General features: G+C 41.1%; 1 protein-coding gene across 2 annotated transcripts in view; it reads right to left on the bottom strand.

Annotated features, from left to right (window-relative positions):
- Positions 1-21,342, bottom strand: part of foxo6b (forkhead box O6 b) — a 56,326-nt gene extending 34,984 nt beyond the window's left edge. The window contains exons 1-2 of one of the 2 annotated variants that reach the window (XM_034236650.1): positions 20,369-21,342; positions 19,999-20,034 (exon numbers count right to left, since the gene is read on the bottom strand). In XM_034236650.1, the coding sequence (XP_034092541.1) occupies positions 19,999-20,034; positions 20,369-20,848 (516 nt within the window). In that variant the 5' untranslated portion in view covers positions 20,849-21,342. The remainder of the gene's footprint in view (positions 1-19,998; positions 20,035-20,368) is intronic. The other variant, XM_034236651.1, reaches the window with a different exon arrangement.
- Positions 21,343-21,850: the final 508 nt, after the last annotated feature.

The following is a 21,850-nucleotide window of genomic DNA, read 5'->3' as shown; positions in this document are numbered from 1 at the left end:
AACAACTTATGTATGTTATGTAAGAAATGTTATTATTCAAATACAAATAAGGCTGAGCACTGCAGGGGTCGCTCATGTTGCTGGACAAAAAAAACGCATTCAGAAAACAATAAACATTTACATGAAAAATGTTAAGAGCATATGTTGGACCTAATCTGTAAAGTATTAGTTAATGGTTAAATAAAGTCATTAGATATGACCTCCAAACCGTTTTAAGTGTCCGAGACTAGAGTTACGTGAACGGCCAATTTCCCCATTTTCCAGGATTCTAATTTTTGTCTCTTAGATTCTCGCTATTGTATAGTAAAAACTCTACATTTGGGTCCAGATATGGTCATTCTCAAACGTAATTTCACCATACATTTCTCCCTTTCTCTCAATTTCTCCACCCTCCCTCTCCACTACAGCCGCTCTGCTCTCATGTTGGTCTGCAGCCCAGATATTTGGAGTACCTGGCCGAGTCTCTAATCTCTCCGAGGCTTGTGTAAACGCGGCTGAATTTAGTCGCCGGGCAGAGCCATCAGCTGGGGAATTGTGGGCCGTACAGTATGCAGAAGGGGTGTGTGTGTGTGTGTGTGTGTGTGTGTGTGTGTGTGTGTGTGTGTGTGTGTGTGTGTGTGTGTGTGTGTGTGTGTGCAGACATGGGGGGGGCGTACTGAGGGGAGCCCGGGGGGGTCGCCCTGCATCACAGTGTTGCTTACTGACCTAATTTCCTCCCTCCTGAAACTCCCCTGGCAGAGCGCCGATGTGAGGATGCTCTGCACGCTTAGATACATTCACAGAAAGATCCTGATATATGTAATAGATTGATTAAAGGGCTTATCAATGCCACAACACGGGAGTAAATTACCCCAAATTGGTGTAAATAAGCTATTTTGGATCAGATTTCCATATGATTGACTGTTTATTATTAACAAGGGCCAATTAGCAATGAGGAGCAACAGCAGAGGGAGAGCTAATGTGTGCTGATGAAAAGAAATAAATAGAGTTTCAGTTATTTTATTGAGAAAGTAGGTTTATGTCCACAAGGTGCAGTTTGGTGGTGTTGCTGAATATGTGGAGTGGATACGATTTACCACTGGAGTGTTTTCTGCATCATCTCAGTTCTGCTAATGTGTGCAAAATACATTGGATATTCCTTGGATAAAATCACCTAGTAGCAGGTTTTATGCAATCAAAACAATAATGCAATCTGAATCCCTGCATCATGGCGTGGTGAATCCAACGTATGAATTGAAAAGATGCAAACAAAAATTAGAATTAGATTTGTTTCTATACGACAGGTGGAAGCAAATACAATTTGTGTTTTTCAGAATGCCGAAAATAGGATGTCAGATGTTTTCTGAAAATGCTAAGCGATAAGAAAAAAATCTGAATTTATTTATCTCTTGTGAAAAATCCACATGTTGCGTCAATCAATCCTTTGTTTAGTCGATACGAACTGTAACATCTTACTTAAAGTACCCACATTTAGAATTTCTACGCATTATATAAATTAATTAATTAAAATATTTATAAGACGCTAATAAAGTTGTTACCATAAATAAGTGTGCAGATTTTTTCCGGTCGTGTATTTTCAAATTCTAGCGCACTCGAGCTGGTTTCTCCAAAATTACCAACCCCACCTAAGTTTCAGAAACCGGCTCGAGATACACTTTTTGTTATATTCCATGGAATGCTCTTAACATCCCGATAGCAATGAATATCTTAAGTGCTTTGACAAAAAATCCATAAAAAAAAAATGCATCTGTGGAACCCCTAGTGCTGTAAAAAGTACAACCAATCGGTTTAGCCGGGCCGGCTAAACCGATTGGATTGCCGCCCTGTCTGTCAGCCTTCCATTTCGTGCACGCACAAATGTATCTCGTGCCCTCATTGGGCGTGCCGTCATTGGGCGTGCATTGCAGCAGTACTTCAATGACTCGCCAGCAACAGGCGGCCACTTTCACCAGTCTGCTGACGTCATGTGCGCGTTCATGTGTGTTGGAGGAGGTGCTCTGTAAGGAAGTCTGAAGGAAGGGGCGGATTCTTTTCGGCTGCGTACTTTCAAATTTTAGTGCACTCGAGCCGGTTTCTGAAATTTACCTACCCCACCTTTAAGTGTTCTTATTAAAACATCATAAAATATTGAAAAATGCTTAGCACGATCTCCAAAACCTACGATAAAATCTTCTATTTTCAACTAGAATCCCTAAAGCTAAGTGTATTTACTTGTTCCTTGTATTTAAGTGGAGAAAAGGGGAAAATCCTGAAATGTAAGAAGCTGGGTTTAGTTATTATTAGGGGGCTTCCCCTCATAATCTATTCTTAAAACAGTCCAAAGTCAAACGGAAAACTGTTTATTTGTCAACTATCTTTTGGAAACTTGTCCCACTCATCACATCGTGTCCTCATTACGAGACATTTAACAAGCTTATCGTGTCAAACCTGCATCGTTATTCATATGATTAACACACTCCCATCTCTATTTATTACATCATTTCTTTATAAGCAGTAAAAGTGTTCTGCCTGCAGCAAAACGCTTCTGCGGAGCCTCAGTGAGATGTGCCGCTTTCCATTCAGCCTTCATGGTCATTTGCATAAAAATGCACGGCTGGGGAGTGTGCAGGATGCTATGGAATATCAGGTGATGTATATGGATAGTGTTTGCTCTATTTGTGCGTCTGTCAGCTGCTCCACGTGTATGTCTGCTGACATGTGACTGAACAAATGGGCGTGATTTGTTTGTGTGGATCATTCTCGCAAGATGGCGTGCACGGGGCATGTGTGTCGCATAAGCATAGAAAATATGTAGAAGTTCATTACTGTGTGTGTGTGTGTGTGTGTGTGTGTGTGTGTGTGTGTGTGTGTGTGTGTGTGTGTGTGTGTGTGTGTGTGTGTGTGTGTGTGTGTGTGTGTGTGTGTGTGTGTGTGTGTGTGTGTGTGTGTGTGTGTGTGTGTGAAGGGGGGAGTGTTTCTGCATGAGTGGGGCTGTCAGTGGGCATCAGTCAGCCAGGCTGCGACAGGCGGAGCAGATCATTAGAGAGAGGGAGAGGGAGGGGGGAGGAGGGCGAGGGAGAGCAGGGACCGAGCGGAGGGAAAAGGCCTCTGCGCTCTGTCTTTAATATCCGTCGACTGCGAGGATGACACAGAAAGTCACGCAACCATCATCCTGTCCTCCCATCGGCTTCATCACTGCCGTCATATCTGATGATATATCGAGAGGGAAGCTGAGAATTGGCATTTCTTATCATGATCATGTCAATACAGTGGTGATGACGTATTTTTGTAGTTAGCATCTCCATCTATAACAGATTTTAGACTTTTGCAGAAAATAATCTCAACATTTATGAAACTAACACCACTTGAAAAGCTAACGTTAGGCTATAAAGGAACTACAGCACGGTCACATGACTTCACGACATCACCGCTAAGCTAAAGGTGGCTAATGTTGGGCTATAAAGGAACTACAGCACGGTCACATGACTTCAGGTCACCACCGCTAAGCTAAAGGCGGCTAATGTTGGGCTATAAAGGAACTACAGCACGGTCACATGACTTCACATCACCACCGCTAAGCTAAAGGTGGCTAATGTTGGGCTATAAAGGAACTACAGCATGGTCACATGACTTCAGGTCACCACCGCTAAGCTAAAGGAGGCTAATGTTGGGCTATAAAGGAACTACAGCACGGTCACATGACTTCACATCACCACCGCTAAGCTAAAGGTGGCTAATGTTGGGCTATAAAGGAACTACAGCACGGTCACATGACTTCACATCACCACCGCTAAGCTAAAGGTGGCTAATGTTGGGCTATAACGGAACTACAGCATGGTCACATGACTTCAGGTCACCACCGCTAAGCTAAAGGAGGCTAATGTTGGGCTATAAAGGAACTACAGCACGGTCACATGACTTCACATCACCACCGCTAAGCTAAAGGTGGCTAATGTTGGGCTATAAAGGAACTACAGCACGGTCACATGACTTCACATCACCACCGCTAAGCTAAAGGTGGCTAATGTTGAGCTATAAAGGAACTATAGCACGGTCACATGACTTCACGACACCACCGCTAAGCTAAAGGTGGCTAATGTTGGGGTATAAAGGAATATAGCACGTCACATGACTTCATGTCTCCAACGGGTAAAATGCTGACTAATTGCTGGGTTTTTAGGACAAATTCAACAATTGCAACACTCATTGGGCATTTCAACTCAACCTTAAACTAACTTTCAGCTGTGAAAGGTCTTATTATTTTATGAATTGTGTAGAAGTATAAAAGTGATTAAATGAAAATACTCCAACTCAATACAAGTACTTCAGAATTGAATTTAAGCAGAGTACTTTAATAAATGTGCTTAGTTTCTCTCCCCGGCTGCTGAGCCTGGTGTAAAATAAAATTATATTCAGAGTCAGAGTTTCAGCGGCTTGTCGTCGTTGTTGTTAAACACGAGCGTGAGGTGATATTTTATTTGTTAGCACGTCTTGCGATCCTGTTAATTTACAGATAACACATGATAATTGATTCTCATGTGACATTTTATCAGATTACACAAATATGCTTCATCTCCCATCTCGTCACAAGCCTGTTTGGATAATGAACCTGCTGAAATACATCTACAATAAACCATACACCTTTTTTTTTAGGTGTTTTAAAAACATTTTGGCAGGTTGTTTTTGTAATGAGGCTCAGTGATAAAATGTCTTTGATTGGCTTTGTTATGAATAAGGTAACATTAATATACTGGGATCTTAGTAGGCTCTTATTATTTATATAATAGGACACATATCAGCAATGGAACTAACTCAATACATTTACTTCAATACTTTACTTTCTTTAATACTACTTTTTTTATTCTAAGTCAATACTGTACATTTCAGATGAATATAAAAGCCTACAAATCGAGATTAAACCAACGAAACATTCATATTTCATTAAATCTGAGTGCCGTTTTCTGCAAAATGAATACTTAGTACTTTTCGCTGTTAATTCTTCTGTTCTTGTAATTCAATGAATGAATGTTGGACTCTTACTTGTATTGCAGTATTTGACATTAATGTATTTTTATTCTACATTTTTAGAGCTTAAGTTCTCTTTCACACTAAGATTTTGCATCAAAAAGTAAAACAAAAGAGAAAAAATAATGCATCTCTAAAACTTAAACCATTAAACAACTGTTACAATGAAAGTAAAATTATCAAATATATTACAAACATTCCTAAACGATAATTATTTGTGTATCAGAACAGAAACATGTAATTACTCCACTGCTTTTCTGCAAAAGATTACTTCTATTCTTTTAACTTTTGGTACATGTTGCTTCTTTTTTTTAACTTGTATTGCAGTATTTTGACCCTAATGTGGTTCTTCGACCCTTTTATCCAAAGTGCAAACAAACTCAAGAATCTGCAGGTACTTTAAATGCGCCAAACTTAATGTAATAATATGTAAAGTATCTGAGTACTTCGTCCACCTCTGACGCTCAGTAACTATCTTTACTTTCCCTCCGTCCTCTCACTGAAGACCTTGTTTAATCCCGCTCTCCTCCACTTCCAATGTTTTGCATTTTTGCCCTTTCCTCGCGCGCCGGCTGGGCTCATAACTCATGTTTTAGTGCTGCGTCTCGTGGTGACCACCTTCCACTCAACAACACCATTAAACAGGCAGATTAATGCAGCCATTAAATTCACACATCGACTCCGTGGCTCTCATCAAAGCCCGTATACATGACGAGCGCTATCAGGGATTTGATGAAGTCAGACTTTCACGGGCCCGTAAATCAGAGATTGGAGGAGAAATCTAACACTTCACAAGGTGGAGGCTGACAATCAGGGATGGATACCGGACACACGAGGCACAAACAAACACAGGTATGTTCCTTTATAAACTCCAGTTACAGAAACACTGAGTTGTTGATATGATTACTTGCATTACGTGAGCCAAGAAAGTCATGTTTTTGGTTTGTCTAAAAACGAATGCTCTGATTTGCATGAAACTTGGTGGGTGTATCATTGGGGTAAGAACAACTCATCAAATGTTGGAGCAGATCAGATTAACAATACACTAATTAATGTGGAAAGTCGATGAAAGTCAAAAGGCAAAACAACAACTTTGAAAGTCGGAAAAATGTGGGTAAGTTAGAGGCTGACAATGAGGGACAGATACTAGACATACAAAGACAGTATACTTTGTATACTAACAGAAAACAGGGACTTTGACCGGACAGTTTACATGATAACGTTCATTATATGCAGGAGGTCATGTTTTTTGACTGTCTGTTTAAAAAATACTAGCCTGATTTGCATGAAACTCAGTGGCAAAGTGTATCATCACCAAATGTGGCTGGTCAGTTGAAAACGTTTATCATTGCCACTAAGGAGGTCATGTTTTCTGCTTTTCTGTCTCTCTGCAGGATTGCTGAAAAACTGAAAGCCTGTTGTTCATGAAACTTTGTGGAAGGATGTGGCATGGGGCAAAGAAAAACCCATGATTGTTTTCAGCAGTTCTGAATCATTCTGTGTGAGATAGGGCATTTGAGCTTCATTCATGTGGAGTCCGATTTTAGTTTCTGACGAGGGAAATTCCCTCAAAAATACCCTCAGGTCAAAACAACAACTCAGAAAGTTGGGGAACATTGTGGTGCTCGTTTTGCAGAGTTGACATCATGTTAATCAGAAACATGGAGGACAAAAGTACATATTAGCTTCATGGCTATGTGCAATAAAACACAACAAGTAGTATCTGTAACATCCATGTGTTTTCCTCATTACACCTTAAAGCTTATGGACTAACTAACAACTTCCCAATCCAAAACTTACAAATTGTCACAATATTTTCATCTATCCCTTCATGTTTTTAACTTTATATTTACTTCTTGTTTTTGTCCATTAAAGTCTCCACATGCCACAGGTGTGACTCACTTTCAAAGCCTCAGCTGCAGCTCCACATCGAGGCGTCTCGTCTCTAAATGATTTCACCTTTTAGAGAGTATTTTTATTTAAAAAGCGTTCAGTCCTGAGAGATGAGGGTCTGCTCCGTGGGACAATAATACATAAATCAGACCTTTTTCCAGCGGTGACCAAACATACAGAAGACCTTATGCTAAGCTAGGTCACTGCCGGCCACGACTGAAATATTATCCTCATAAAAACGTTCGAGCACATCTATTTTTTCTCACTACAATACCGAAAGAAGAACATCTAGGTCTAATAAATACCGCCAGACTATTGTGGATTTTTCTGCGGGTTTAATCTATGGCAGCAGATTTGAATTTCTATCGAAGCAAGATGAACGAGGTTGACAAGACAGAGTTTAGATTAGATAGGAATGAGGCGGGAAGGGGGAGGAAGCCAAGGGGTGAGGAAGAGGAGGAGGGGGAGACAAGTCTGGAGTTTATTCGAGGCCATCACATGTGCAGAATGCTAAACGCCAAGCTCTGAATCCTGACCTATTTTCATCAAACTGACACCGAGAGGCAATCTTTCTAACCTCTCCTGGACCACACACACACTCACACATTACACACACACACACACACATTACACACACGCATTACACAGTCTGTACATGCCGTAATGTAAATCTGCTTAATGCAGTTTAATAGCGTTTGATTAATAATCTCCAAAATGAGTGGATTGAGAGCTTGAGAGGCTTTTATTGTAATTTGTCCAAATATGCCGTTAGCCTGATGAATATTCATGAGGGGAGATACTCCTCCCTGACCCGTCTTTGTGATAACAATAGACTCTTTATTTTGAATGAAATCGTTAGCAGACACCTTCCCGACTTCTTAAACAGACTTTCTTTGCATATAACTCTGGTAAAAACACAACCAATCTGGCTCTTAAGACACTGATGGCGTTCATTTCCAACTGGCTTTTATCAGCTATGATCAAAGTGCGATTACAGACACCTTTAATGAAAACGGATGAAATTGCCAGAGAATGAATGTGACTTGATTGATGCCGAACATCACCTGAACATGGGTGAACTTCACTGAGAACAATGCGCATTAAGGGTGATTGATAGTACTGTACAATGATGGAGTGTGGCTTTTGACTAATTTGTCTGTTACCTTCTGCAAACGTTTAACCTTTTCTGCATCTTCAGCTGCACATACAGTAATATAATTGTTTCCATCCATTTTATATCTCACAAGCTGCTTGAGGAGACTTTTATGAATTCACCCACTCATTGAACTTCATGCAAAGATGGTTTTGTATTTTTAACCTCAGAAACTCAGACTGGTGCCAGTCAGATTCACCAGAGTCGGTTTCAGACTAATAGATAGCAATTATTCTTGAGATTTGACATTTGGCATAATCAGCTCTGCAAGTTGCTATGCAAAGATACCTGCTGTAATCCATTTGATTACTAATGCAATTACTACCTAGAAGGGCACTTGGAGAGCGCAGCCAAATGAGGCTCACACTGTGATTCGGATCTGGTCCAAATGTAATGGATGTGTCCTTGGCCCTTTCTAAACCCATCCTCAAAGTTTCATGAAAATTGGACCAGTAGTTTCTTCGTTATCCTTCTGACAGACAAAACTAAAAATAAGACATCTACCTTTGACCTTATTCAAACTAAGAATATCAAGTCCATTGAGCTGGATTTCCACATTGTCCTGCTGTCTTTGGTCTAGCAAATCTCTTCAGATTAGTTAACGACAGTCTGAAGTCATGAAGTCTGGGAAACGATTGGATCACTTTAGACCTCCATGTCCACACAGATACATATTCATACACACTTTTATAAAGTAGAGCTCTGCTAACTGCAAACTGCTATGAAGCTCCTCAGTAAAAAAGAGAAGGTTTTTTGTTTTAAGTGAAAGGCTATATAAAGGAACTACATCATGGTCACATGACTTCACCTCACCACCGCTAAGCTAAAGGAGGCTAGTGTTGGGCTATAAAGGAACTACAGCACGGTCACATGACTTCACGTCACCACCGCTAAGCTAAAGGTGGCTAATGTTGGGATATAAAGGAACTACAGCACGGTCACATGACTTCACGTCACCACCGCTAAGCTAAAGGTGGCTAATGTTGGGCTATAAAGGAACTACAGCACGGTCACATGACTTCACGTCACCACCGCTAAGCTAAAGGTGGCTAATGTTGGGCTATAAAGGAACTACAGCACGGTCCACATGACTTCACGTCACCACCGCTAAGCTAAAGGTGGCTAATGTTGGGCTATAAAGGAACTACAGCACGGTCACATGACTTCACGTCACCACCGCTAAGCTAAAGGTGGCTAATGTTGGGCTATAAAGGAACTACAGCACGGTCACATGACTTCACGTCACCACCGCTAAGCTAAAGGAGGCTAATGTTGGGCTATAAAGGAACTACAGCACGGTCACATGACTTCACGTCACCACCGCTAAGCTAAAGGAGGCTAATGTTGGGCTATAAAGGAACTACAGCACGGTCACATGACATGTCCACTCTTCAGAAAAGTCTGCAGCCTCGAAAACCAGGAAAAGACAACACGTACAATTGTACCATATCCAAATCTAAGAAGATCTAGTGTTTTATCACGGTATTGATATGATATATTGCCTAGCCCTAGTCTGTGTGTGTGTGTGTGTGTGTGTGTGTGTGTGTGTGTGTGTGTGTGTGTGTGTGTGTGTGTGTGCGTGCGTGCGTGTGTGTGTGTGTGCTTCAGAGTGTCTGAGAGGCACATCCTGCCTGCAATTAAGGTGGAATCAGAGAGAGATCTGCGCTGCCTTGATAATGAGCCTCATCTGAATTATTAACTAGAGCTGTACCCCCCGGACCTGGACTCCCATCAGGCTTTGCTGCACAACAAGAGGCAGATGCACCCCCCCCCCACACACACACACACACACACACACATCCTTTTCCTTCTATCAAACCCATTTCAGCGTGTGCAGGAACTCAAAAACTAATCCCATTTGCGGTAGAAAAATAAGGGCAACACTCGACTTGGAGTGGTGCTCGTACGGCATTATTAGGCATCAAACAGCCCATTATAAACACACTGTGAGTGCATGATGATTTATTGAAATTTGGTGCATGGTATAATGAGTACAATGTGGAGAAACTTAGGGGGTTTAATACTTTATGAAGCGACTGTGTCATTAATCACATTAAAATTTAGTGCGATTTCTGATGCATGATTACATTATGGCTGATTCCTGTGGGATCCTCCTCAGATGTGATGGATTGTCAGAGATGGTTTTATTTTAAGAAGTGACTCCATGTGATGTATTACTTTAAGGTTATTTCAAAATGTGAATTCAGATGTTGTGGTGAGTGTGTTTTACATTGTTGCTCACAGTTTGTGGAGTGAAGTTTTGCAGGAATATGGAGAATTGAAGAAGTTAGAATAACTTTCCAAAGCTGTAAGAATTAGTTGATAAAGCGCCAACTATCATGCTAATTGGTACATTTTGAAATGCAGAATTGTGGGTTAATGCTGTTTTCAGCCTCTCAATGTGGAGATGTCCCACTTTTATTCTGATTTATATCCTATTAAAGTTACATTTTTGGGTTTTACACTGACTTAAAGAATGTTTTCAAAATGTTCTGACATTTTACAGACAAAATTATTAATATAAAAGACAATTCATAGAACAAATGCTGCCCTTTCATACTATTGCTATGCCAATGTGTATTATGTATCTACAACATTTCTGCAGACCAATTTCAAAATGCATGCTTGAGAGTTTTTAATGTATTTGTCGATTTTTAAACTTTGAGGTAATCTAAACATTTCAATATTACGTAAATAGTAACTGTGATGGATGGCATAACTCAAACTGAGTTCAGCTTATTGGTTTTCATATCATAAATCAATTAAACATGGAGAAAAAGGGCGATAAAGGCAATTTTCTGACTTTCAATATAAAGATTTTCCACTTTTTTCTGCTTTAAGTCCTGTTAGAGTGATATATTTGGTGTTTTTTACTCTGACGAAACAAGAAATGTTTTCGACTTAAAGGTGGGGTAGGTCATTTTGGAGAAACCAGCTCGAGTGCGCTAGAATTTGAAAATACACAGCCGGAACAAATCTGCCACTTCCTTACAGAGCCCCTCCTCCAACACACACGAACGCGCACATGACCAATGAGGGCACGAGATAAGTGTGTGCACAGATGGAAGGCTGACAGGCAGGTAGGCCATCCAGTTACTTTAGCCTGGGCCGGCTCAGATGATTGGTCGTGCTTTTTACAGCGCCACAGCTTCCACAGATGACATTTCTTTATGGATTTTTTGTCAAAGCACTTCAGATATTCATTGCTATCGGGATGTTAAGAGCATTCCATGGAATATAACAAAAAGTGTATCTCGAGCCGGTTTCTCAAACGTACCTACTCCACCTTTAAACTGATGTATTTTCATAATTAAAGATGTCTGGCAATGATCTTACACTGGGATGAAATGAAGAGAAACCAATGGTTGGATAAGTAACATGTTTCCTGACTAGAACCAGACACCAGAACATTTCAAGAGAGAATATGTTCTGCCGAGCAGACATTTTACGACCCAGCAGCAGCAGGAACGTTTCCCGAGGATCCGCCTTCTCTCCTCGTCTGGACTCCTCTCTGGAATTTCCGTCTGTGGCGAGTTTCTCAACATTTTCTCCCAGCTTATGTATTCCAAGCGATTGAAGTGCGAGGGCTGAGGGCGAGAATATTATGTTCTCTTCCAGCCGCTGTGACTCATTTTAAAGCGGCGAACACCCCGCCTCCACTGCTGGTGCTTCCCTTGTTTACAGCTCGGATCTTTTCTCCAAATTCAAGAGATATTCAACCTGTGCTTTATTCAAGCAGGTTAACATTTACCTGACAGCTGGGCAGACATCCATACTCATAATTACTGATGATAGAAGGAATAATTTAAAGAGAAAATGACCATTTGTCCTGTATTTCAAGTCAACACATGCTACCTTGGATTCTTATAGAAAGGTTCTGAACCAAACTGAAAGAAGACATTTGTTGAAGTGTTTGAGTTGTGGGTTCAGTGTTATACAGCAAAACTATTTCAGTCAAATGCTCACAACCTAACAAACACATGTATTTACACTTAACTTAAATATTTAACGCAATTTCAGCTCAAACAGACGTGTTGCATGCACAAGCGTGACTGTTTATGCAGAACTGTTTACTAGTATTTAAATGCATGTTTGTGAAGTATAGTAAGCAAACATTTGCCATTCTTTACATGGGAACACACACTAAAAATAGCAAATAAGTGCTAATGTACGCAATTTGAGACACAGCATATAATGCATGAGTTGAGTGAGACTTTAGTAATGGATGTTTTGATATAATTATAGTTCAATGCTGCACCCATTTACTTACATTTGTGGAGAATTTCCTACATTTTTGGACTGATATCTGGTTCAAATATATTCAAAATAGCAAATATAAGTACTAAAGTACGCAATTTGAGACACAGCATAGGCTATTCTATAATGAATTAGTTGAGTGAGACTTTAGTAATGGATGTTTTTATATAGTTATAGTTCATTGTTGCCCCCATTTACTTTCATTTTTTGAGAGTTTCCTACATTTTTAATCTGATATCTCATCCACCGCCCCCCCTCCTCCAAACTGAAGTGACAAGCAGCCCGCTCTTTTCAAAAGGCCTTCTGCACGCCGACAGCTGATCCGGATCAAAATCTGCTCGTCTGCTTCCCATTCAAGCTCTCAACGACTCTTCCCAACTGTTTCCTCTCCATTCACACGACACAATCACAGTTTTTCAGTATCAGATCCAAAATATCCAACGAGCCAAATTCCTCCTCCCGCCCCCGGTTAACCCGGCGCCAAGCCCGCCAACTCGAGAGCTGCCTCTCCTTCTGCTGCGCCTTTGTGACGATAACAATAACTGTGTGGCGGTGCAAAAAGGGCCGCCTGGCACACAGCTTCCTCTATAAGCCGGTTCCACCATCTCCAACCAATCCCCCCCCCCCCCCCCCCCCCCCGTCTGACAGGCATTTAGGCTGCTCTCAATGTGCTCAGCCGCCATCTTTTCCTCGCCTCTCTCCAGCTCCCACTCAATCCTGAACCCAATTCAAATGAAGGTTTTTTTATTGGCAGGATAGATAATACCTTTTTCTTCAAAAATTCTCCTTGCCTATATTCTCCGTCTCCTGCAGCTGGGTGAGGAAGGGGAAGGTGAGTGTGGGCGGTGGTGCTTTAGTGAACGGTGATGCATTACAAGCAGATTAAAAGCACATTAGAAGTAAATCAGGGATAAAGAGGTAAAGTCGGTCTGACCGTACTTAAGTTAAAACAGTGTTCCCCATTTCTAGCTTAAACACTTTACCCAAATGTGTAGGTCTACTGTTCAGGGGATTTTTATGTCTTAATGTTTAAGATTTGTGTGTAAATATGTCAAAAAGCTAGAATCCTGCAGTCAGTTAACAGTGTATTGAATAACAGCAGCAGAGTAGTGCATTTACTCATATATTGTACACATGTGAGGTACTTGTACCATTACATTTAATTAATCAACCAATTAAAAGAAAGTAATCCGCATCCATAAACACAAGTTCAAATCATTTTCTGACTTTCTTTAAATTATTCTTTTTTTTCATTTTACATTTTTGTGCAACAGGTTGAATTCTTTAAATTCATTTTTTTGATTATACATACTTTTACTCAAGTTACCTTTCATATGCAGTAGCTACTTTTACATGAGTATTTTTACAATTTAGTTTTGCTTCTTTTACTTAAAGGTGGGGTAGGTCATTTATTTCAGAAACACTTTGTGTTATATTCCATGGAATGCTCTTAACATCCCGATAGCAATGAATATATGAAATGCTTTCACAATAAATACATAAAAAAACATCATATGTGGAAGCCGTAGAACTGTAAAAAGCACGACCAATCATCTGAGCCGGCCCGGCTAAAGTAACTGGATGGCCTACCTGCCTGTCAGCCTTCCATCTGTGCACAAACGTATCTCGTGCCCTCATTGGTCATGTGCGCGTTCGTGTGTGTTGGAGGAGGGGCTCTGTGAGGAAGGGGCAGATTCTTTTCGGCTGCGTATTTTCAAATTCTAGCGCACTCGAGCTGGTTTCTCCATTCTTACCTACCCTACCTTTAAGTAAGAAGTCTGACTGCCACCACTGTCTACAGCTGAACATCACAAATGTAAAATGTATAACATTCTCACAAATTAAAAAGCATATTTAGACTCCACCTTTTTGACTTATAGTAAATACAGTGCGGTCACTTTACTGCACATTGTAAAGGAGGCGTGTTTGAGATAAAACAAGAGAAAAAGTGAGAAATTAAAGCTTTTCTGGAGAAATAATTAATCCTCATGTTTATTTGTTCTTGTTCTTCTCATTATATCACAGTGTGATTACAGCACTGGTCCTCCCACCTCCCTCTATATCCTTCAGGTAGTGAGCTGCTTTACAGCCTGCAGACAGGACAATCCCACGCACACACACTTTAAAATGAACATAGGTTTAACCTGTGTGTGTGTGTGTGTGTGTGTGTGTGTGTGTGTGTGTGTGTGTGTGTGTGTGTGTGTGTGTGTGTGTGTGTGTGAGCGGGTCCCCCCCGCACCAACACCACGACCTCCTACAGGACTGAACTCACTTCATAGGATCAAACACAGCCTCCCACCTCAGATACGATAACAAACGCGACCCGACACTCGACCGCAATTACTGAGTCACAGCCGGAGAAATCCATACATAGTCATCCCCGTAACTGATGCTTAAAGGAACACTTCACTCCACCCACTGAAGCACAGTGTGTAGCCTACTCTTGTTTTAATACGTGCAATCTGGATTCTTGTAGAAAAGTTGCGGATAGATCAAAAAGGCAGAAAGTTCTTGAAGCTTTAAAGTGATTTAGGTCCGGGTAATACAGCAACACTTTATCATAACATACATTTTTAAGTGAAATGCTAAAAACTTACCAAAAATGCATTGTGAAGGTAGGCCTACTGAGTTGCATTATGGGAAATGTAGGATGGGTTTCAGACAAATACCACGTCTTCAGTTCCTTTAATTTGTTATCTTTTTAGGGTAGGCTCCCCGATTTATGTATCAAAGTACTAAATCACTAGAGAGACCATTTAAACATGTTGTCTCTCGAATGAACTTGGATTGATTTTGCCAACGAAAACTGAAAGAAGAATAAAAAATACGACTTGAAAAATTGAACTAATGGTGATTAGCGTTACACAAGAAAACGATATCATGCTCAATACATTTGTAGCTTAGGACCCCTTTTAGGCTGCCTTTTAAAAGGTCTAATAAAATACCTTTCTGAGATGCATTGTGGGAATTGTAGGATCCAGGGTTTCTGGAGCTTATCACATACTTGGCAGTTAAAGTCAGGATATCTCAGCTTCATTTGCTTTAATGTTTACGTTATTTCATAAATCTTTCTTTGGTTAGCTCCCAAAATGTATGAAACAAAAATATGAAATCACTAGAGTGACACTTTAAACATGTTGTATCTTGTTACCTTTGCAGTTATGTTTAAGAATTGAAGGTAACATCGGGTACTAATGGATAACTAAATACTCCTTTGAGCAACAGTGTGTGTGTGTGTGTGTGTGTGTGTGTGTGTGTGTGTGTGTGCGCGTGTGTGTGTGTGTGTGTGTGTGTGTGTGTGTGTGCGTGTGTGTGTGTGTGTGTGTGTGTGTGTGTGTGTGTGTGTGTGTGTGTGTGTGTGTGTGTGGGTGGGTGTGAGCACAATCAAATTAAATCTACCACTGGTCCAAAGAAGTGATGTGAGAGTGTGAAAGAAATCCAATCCACTTTTGTAGCCTTAACACTCCACACTTAAGCAAGTGAGTGACACCACAGCATTGTGTATAGGTGAGTGTGTGTTTATGTGTGTGCGTGGGTGTGAGTGTGTGTGTGTGTGTGTGTGTGTGTGTGTGTGTGTGTGTGTGTGTGTGTGTGTGTGTGTGTGTGTGTGTGTGTGTGGTCTAGCATTACTATACTTGTGGGGACCTAAATCTGTTTACATAGTCACGTGTGGGGACTGGCTTCCCTTATTGGAGGTCCCCATGAGGGGAATCATTAATTTTAGGGTGAAGACTTGGTTAGGTTAAGGGTTAGGGTTAGGGTTAGGCATGTGTTGGTTATGGTTAAGGTTAGGATAAGTCTCCAGGAAATGCATGTAAGTCAATGTAATGTCCCCTGAAGTGATGTATACATGGTATGTGTGTGTGTGTGTGTGTGTGTGTGTGTGTGTGTGTGTGTGTGTGTGTGTGTGTGTGTGTGTGTGTGTGTGTGTATGTATGTATGTGTGTGTGTGTGGCCCAGATGAAGACAAAGAGCCCAGCGGCTGAACTGAGCAGCAGCTCTCAGACAGGATTACACAACAGCTCTTAAAGACTGCCTTTAATAGCAAGACTGGATCCTATTTCCCTCCCACTCATAACATCCATCCATACATATACACACACACACACACACACACACACACACACACACACACACACACACACACACACACACACACACACACACTGATCTCATCCCCCTCATCAATATTGTTCAATCTAAGCAGAAACACACACAGGAATGTGAGTGTGTGTACACATTACACGCCAGTCTGTGTGTTTGCCAGGGATTGTGTACCTCCGTGCTTCGAATCTCATTAAAACCAATGCCAACTGTTACAGTCCAACATGTGCGTGCATGTGTGCGTGTGTGTTTGTGTGTATGTGTGTGTGTCCACTCTGTTATCATGATTAAATCAAGTTGTTTTTCACCTCAACTTGGAGCCTCTTGGAGCACCAATCAGTTGACACCAATCGCCCTCTGCTAGCCAATCAGAGCGCAGAGCGGGAAAACGGAGAGCAGGTATCACGACCCCGGGAATTACGCTCAGCTTTAAATCCACTTTTAGAAATGTCGTACCATAAAGATTGGACAGAAGGCTGCTGCTGACTTAAATCAAATGGTGGTTTTATTGAGATTAATCTGTGTCTTAATACTGCTCAATTGGAGGCTGGTATGGAGCCAAATGAGATGGAGGGTTAGCAGTGGAGGAAATGTGTGTGTGTGTGTGTGTGTGTGTGTGTGTGTCTGTGGGGGGGGGGGGGGGCAATGGCACTTATAATGGAAGGCTGTGAGGAAATGACAGGAGAGGATTGTTTCTGGATGAACTAGATGTCAGACACACAGATGATGAGAAACGTCTACGTCACTCCGAAAGCAGGAAGAGTAAAGTACGACTTCAAAAGCGTTAAAGCGTTTGAGGTTCTTAAAGGGGCGCCCTGCTGGTTTTACACACAACGCTCAGTTTACCCGTCACAAAGATTCAACCCACATGAAAAACAAATGCATTTTAAATTCTGTGGCTCTGAAGGGAAAGCTTTAAGATAACCAAAACAACAGGTTAAAGTTAATATTTTGGAATTCGTTTCTCAAAACTTCCTTATTTTGAAATGCTAACAAGGTTGTTTTTTTATGACATTGACTGACATTTCTGACGAGCTGTGTTTGAGAATGTGTTGTCAGTAAAGGTCTAATAAAAAACACTGCCATGATGCATTGTGGGAATTGTAGTATCAAGGGTTTCTGACTGACACAAAGCTTTAACGTTTACAAAAAATACAACAGGACTTTACTTTGAAATATGAACCAAGAAATTGTTCTTTTTGTTCCAGTTTTCTCTGAGAATGTGTTGGTCAGCGAGGGTCCTATAAAAGACGTTACTGCGTTGCATTGTGGGAATGGTAGTACCAAGGGTTTTCTCACAAATACAAAGCTTTGAACCTAAACAATAACAACCATTTCCCTTTTCAATCTGTCTAACGTGAACTCCCCAACGTTATGAGAGAGAGTGAAGTACTTAATCACAGAAGTGACCCTTTAAACATTGTTGTTGCTTTTTCTGCCAGTAAATGTTAATGCTGTCAAATTTAACAAGAGGCGATTTATTGAGGAATCTCCCCTGTTTTGTCAGAGTTAACAATTTGTATCCAGCAGTTTTGGAAATTTGCTGAGCCCTTTGATAAAACTCTAACTACAGCAAAATACCATATAACATAAGCGATGAAACAAATATATGTTTCGGCTCATATTCAATTGTTTTTTTACTTGTTTTTTCGAATTACACTTACTTTCAGTGAGGAAAGTCCTGATTAATGCCCAAATTGACCAGATATAGTAAGACATATATTTATAATTAACTTAACTGCAATCTAGATCACCAAATCTCAGTCAGACTGCTTTGAAATGGCTAGAGAAGGGACCAAAAGATACACACATTTCTAAAACATGGAGGCCATTGTGAAGCTATACAGCACAGGGCTTTGAAACAAAAGACCATTAATCCGCACACAGAATGGGTGGTAACGTTAAGTAGATTACATCAACCAATCTATTAGATTAACCCCATATTAATTTGAATTTAAGGGATAATCTGTGGTTACATCTGTTTGCTGTGACACCCCATGTCATCATCTCTTGTTATTGTCCTTTTAAACCCCCTCGCCTTGTGCCATGCTTTCGCAAACAGGCTGTGTGTACTTCAACTGGATGAGGGGGGGGGGGTTATACCCAGGGTGAGGAGCTGAAAATCGGACCGGAGGACGCACTCTGGCTCCGGGCTGACCCATAACACAGAGATATGAACAGAGGTGGAAGAAGTACTTCGGGAGAGAAACAGGAAAGCAGGGTTTTAAATGGAGGTTTTTCAGCTCCTTTTCAAAAGTTTTTAACTTGTTTTTCCATCTGATTTGTACGTACTCCCAGTTTAGAAAGTGTTAATGCCCAAATGTACCAGATATAGGAGGACATGTGTTTATAATAAGCTTAACTGCAATTTAACAATATAAACAGTGGAAGAAGAACTCAGAAGTAGCAATGCTACTTTTTCAAAGAACTTTGTTACGAGTAAAAGTCCTACATTTAAAATCTTACTGAAGTAAAAGTACGGCATCAAAATATACTTAAAGTACCAAAATTAAATACTCCCTTATGCATAATGGCCCATACCTTCTAATATACCAATCTACTTAACATATTAACATAGTGTACTATATGCATACAAAAATGGTGTACAGTAGTTTGAAATTAAAATATATCCTGTGAATGAAGTATAAAGTATAAAGTAGCATACACTGTGAATACTCAGTATTGAAGTACTTCAAAATTGTACTAAAGTACAGTACTTTGTATTTTTTTATGAGATTACGCATATCCAAAAACTAAAGAGCTTCATCGTTTGAAGAATAGCTGCTATTTTTGCCGATTGTGTTTGAGAATCAGTGTCTCAGTGACAATCCAATAAAAAGTGTTACCGTGTTGCATTGTGGGAATTGTAGGATCAGTGGTTTTTGACACATACAAAGCTTTCAAGCGAAAAACAACAGTAATTTTTCCAGGGAAATGAAAGTCAAAACTAACATTCTGTGACGTGACTTGCTTATAAGATCAACCATAATATTTGTTGCTTTAACCATCACCAAGTAGTTTTGTAACTCAGACCTAAACTTCCTCAAATGTATTTTGTTCCTTTCCAGCAGAGGAAGGCTTGAAACCAGACACTAGCCTATCCAAAGGGAACCGTGAAGAGGGGGAGTGGCTTCTCCTTCTATACACACATGCATCTCTTAAATAGGATGAACCCAGTGAACCTTCAACTCCCCTGAACACACTGTAGTGGAGTGACTCTGGGACACAACGCAGACATAAATGACTGGAACCAAGGCTCAATTATGTGGCTTTTGAAATATGCAGGAGAGGATTTTCTGCAGGAGACAGACTACAGGCTAAATATAGTCCAGTAAAAAACCTTCCCCATGCGGTGTGTGAGAGGACATGGTCAGCTGGAATCCATATTATTCAGGAATAATCCAAAGTACGCTTCAAAAGTTTGCTTAAAAGCATCTCCAAATTATAATTGATCTGTGTCTGTGGTAAACTGATTGTATTAAATATGATGATCATTTTTGTTTTTCACTTCATGCATGCCCCAGAATAGCCAATGCTAATGGGGATCCTAATAAAGAACAAGAACATAGGAACATTATTTTTCATACCTTCCATGTGGCTGAACTTTTGCAGTCGCCTTTATCCTTGAAATAAGGAAAAAAGGCACATTTAATTTCTATTCTGTTTCTTTTTGCACAATTTTTTTCAGTTTGATGTATTTTATACATTTATGTTGCATTGTTGGAGGACTTAAGTTTCTCGTAGCTGCTTTGCATTTGACAATAAATCCTTTGAATCTTGGAACCAGGGCTTTGAAACATGCAGGAGAGGAGTTTGCTGCAGACAGACTATATAGACTAGATATTCCACTTAAAAACCTTCCCCATGTGGTGTGTGAAGATGACATTATTTTTCATGTGGCATATATGAACATAAATCCCCAATCATTCATGACATCCATGTCTCCTAAACACCTACCTTCCATCCGGCTGAACTGTTGCTGTCTCCTTTATCCTTGAAATAGGGAACAAAGCGCACCATCCAGTCGTAGACCTGGGACAGGGTGAGCCTCTTGTCCGGGGTGCTCTCGATGGCCCGGGTGATCAGGTCCGCGTAAGACAGGTTCCCCCACGCGTTCCTCCGGGAGGACTTGGCTTTGCGCAGCTGCCCGGCCGCATCCAGCGCAGACGCCCCGGCAACCGGAGCTCCGGTCGGGTGCTGGAGCTCCGCCGGCGCGCCGCCTTTCTTCCCGGCACGCTGGCACGACGCCGGCACGTTGTACTGCTCGTTCTCCACTTTGACCGAAACCAGACCCAGGTTTGCGTCCTCTCCGCCGGCGGGGAAATCCTCCAGTAGCGGCCAAGCAGAGCACGACCGAGACCGACTGTGAGGCTCAAATTCCGGATCGATATCAACCTGATGCGCATCCATTACGCTGTTCTTCATCATCATCAGCATGATGGATGTCAAAATCGGGCAAGGTCACTGTATCAAAACGCCTGTGAGTTACACAAAAAAGGTCCTTAATGTGAAGAATAAAGAGGATTCAGTGTGAGAGAGAGCCGGTTCTCCACATCAGGACAGATGAAGGTGTATCCGAGGCATCAACAACAGTATCTCTTCCATGATAATTGCACATCACCGGCAGTGTGCATGTCCGAGTGTCGTTCGCACACATCCATAATTACGCACTCACACACACATACACACGCTTGTCTCTGACTGAGCTCCGGCTGCAGCAACAGTTGATCCTCCTGACAGGTGAAAAACTCTCCAAGCAACTCACAATTACTCCCTTATAGAAATAATCTCATGATATATGAAGGATCTCCAGACGAGAATGAGAAGCCCTCCTGGATGTGATGAGCTTCCTCTCTGTCTGTAGTAGATATGTCTCCACCTTTGTCTCTCGCTCACAGTCACATGTTCAGCTCTGCCTTTATACTGCTGCGGCTCTGAAGGCTCACAGCCACTTAACTGTAGCCGGGAATAAAGTGGAATAAGTGCTGCCTCCATATAATTGGACGACGCCTGGATTCAAGTCACTCCCTCCAGAACAGGTTTCCAGAGGAGGAGGGGGGTGTGCGTGTGTGTTTGTTTGTTTGTGTGTGTGTGTGTGTGTGTGTGTGTGTGTGTGTGTGTGTGTGTGTGTGTGTGTGTGTGTGTGCGCGTGTGAGTGGTGGGAGTGATATTGCCAACAAAGGCTAGATAATTGAAGTGTATAATCATATTTTGAAATCATCAGTTTTAACTCAATTATTAAAGACAAATATTAACTTTATTTCCCTGTTTTTTTAAAATTATTTTATAACCTAATCAAATCAAAAGGAGCTTCTTCAAAACCAGAGCCCAGTCTGCTATGTGTCTCGATTGGTCAACCGCTTAGAGATGTCCCGCCCCTTAGCCTATCACGTACAATGTATTGGAGCGATAGCCAATAGAAGCGCGATTGTTCCATAG

This window comes from Gymnodraco acuticeps, unplaced genomic scaffold (assembly GCF_902827175.1).
Source record: "Gymnodraco acuticeps unplaced genomic scaffold, fGymAcu1.1, whole genome shotgun sequence".
NCBI classification, from domain to species: domain Eukaryota; kingdom Metazoa; phylum Chordata; class Actinopteri; order Perciformes; family Bathydraconidae; genus Gymnodraco; species Gymnodraco acuticeps.
The sequence above is the reverse complement of the archived record's forward strand: the minus strand, read 5'-3'. Positions and strand labels throughout refer to the sequence as shown.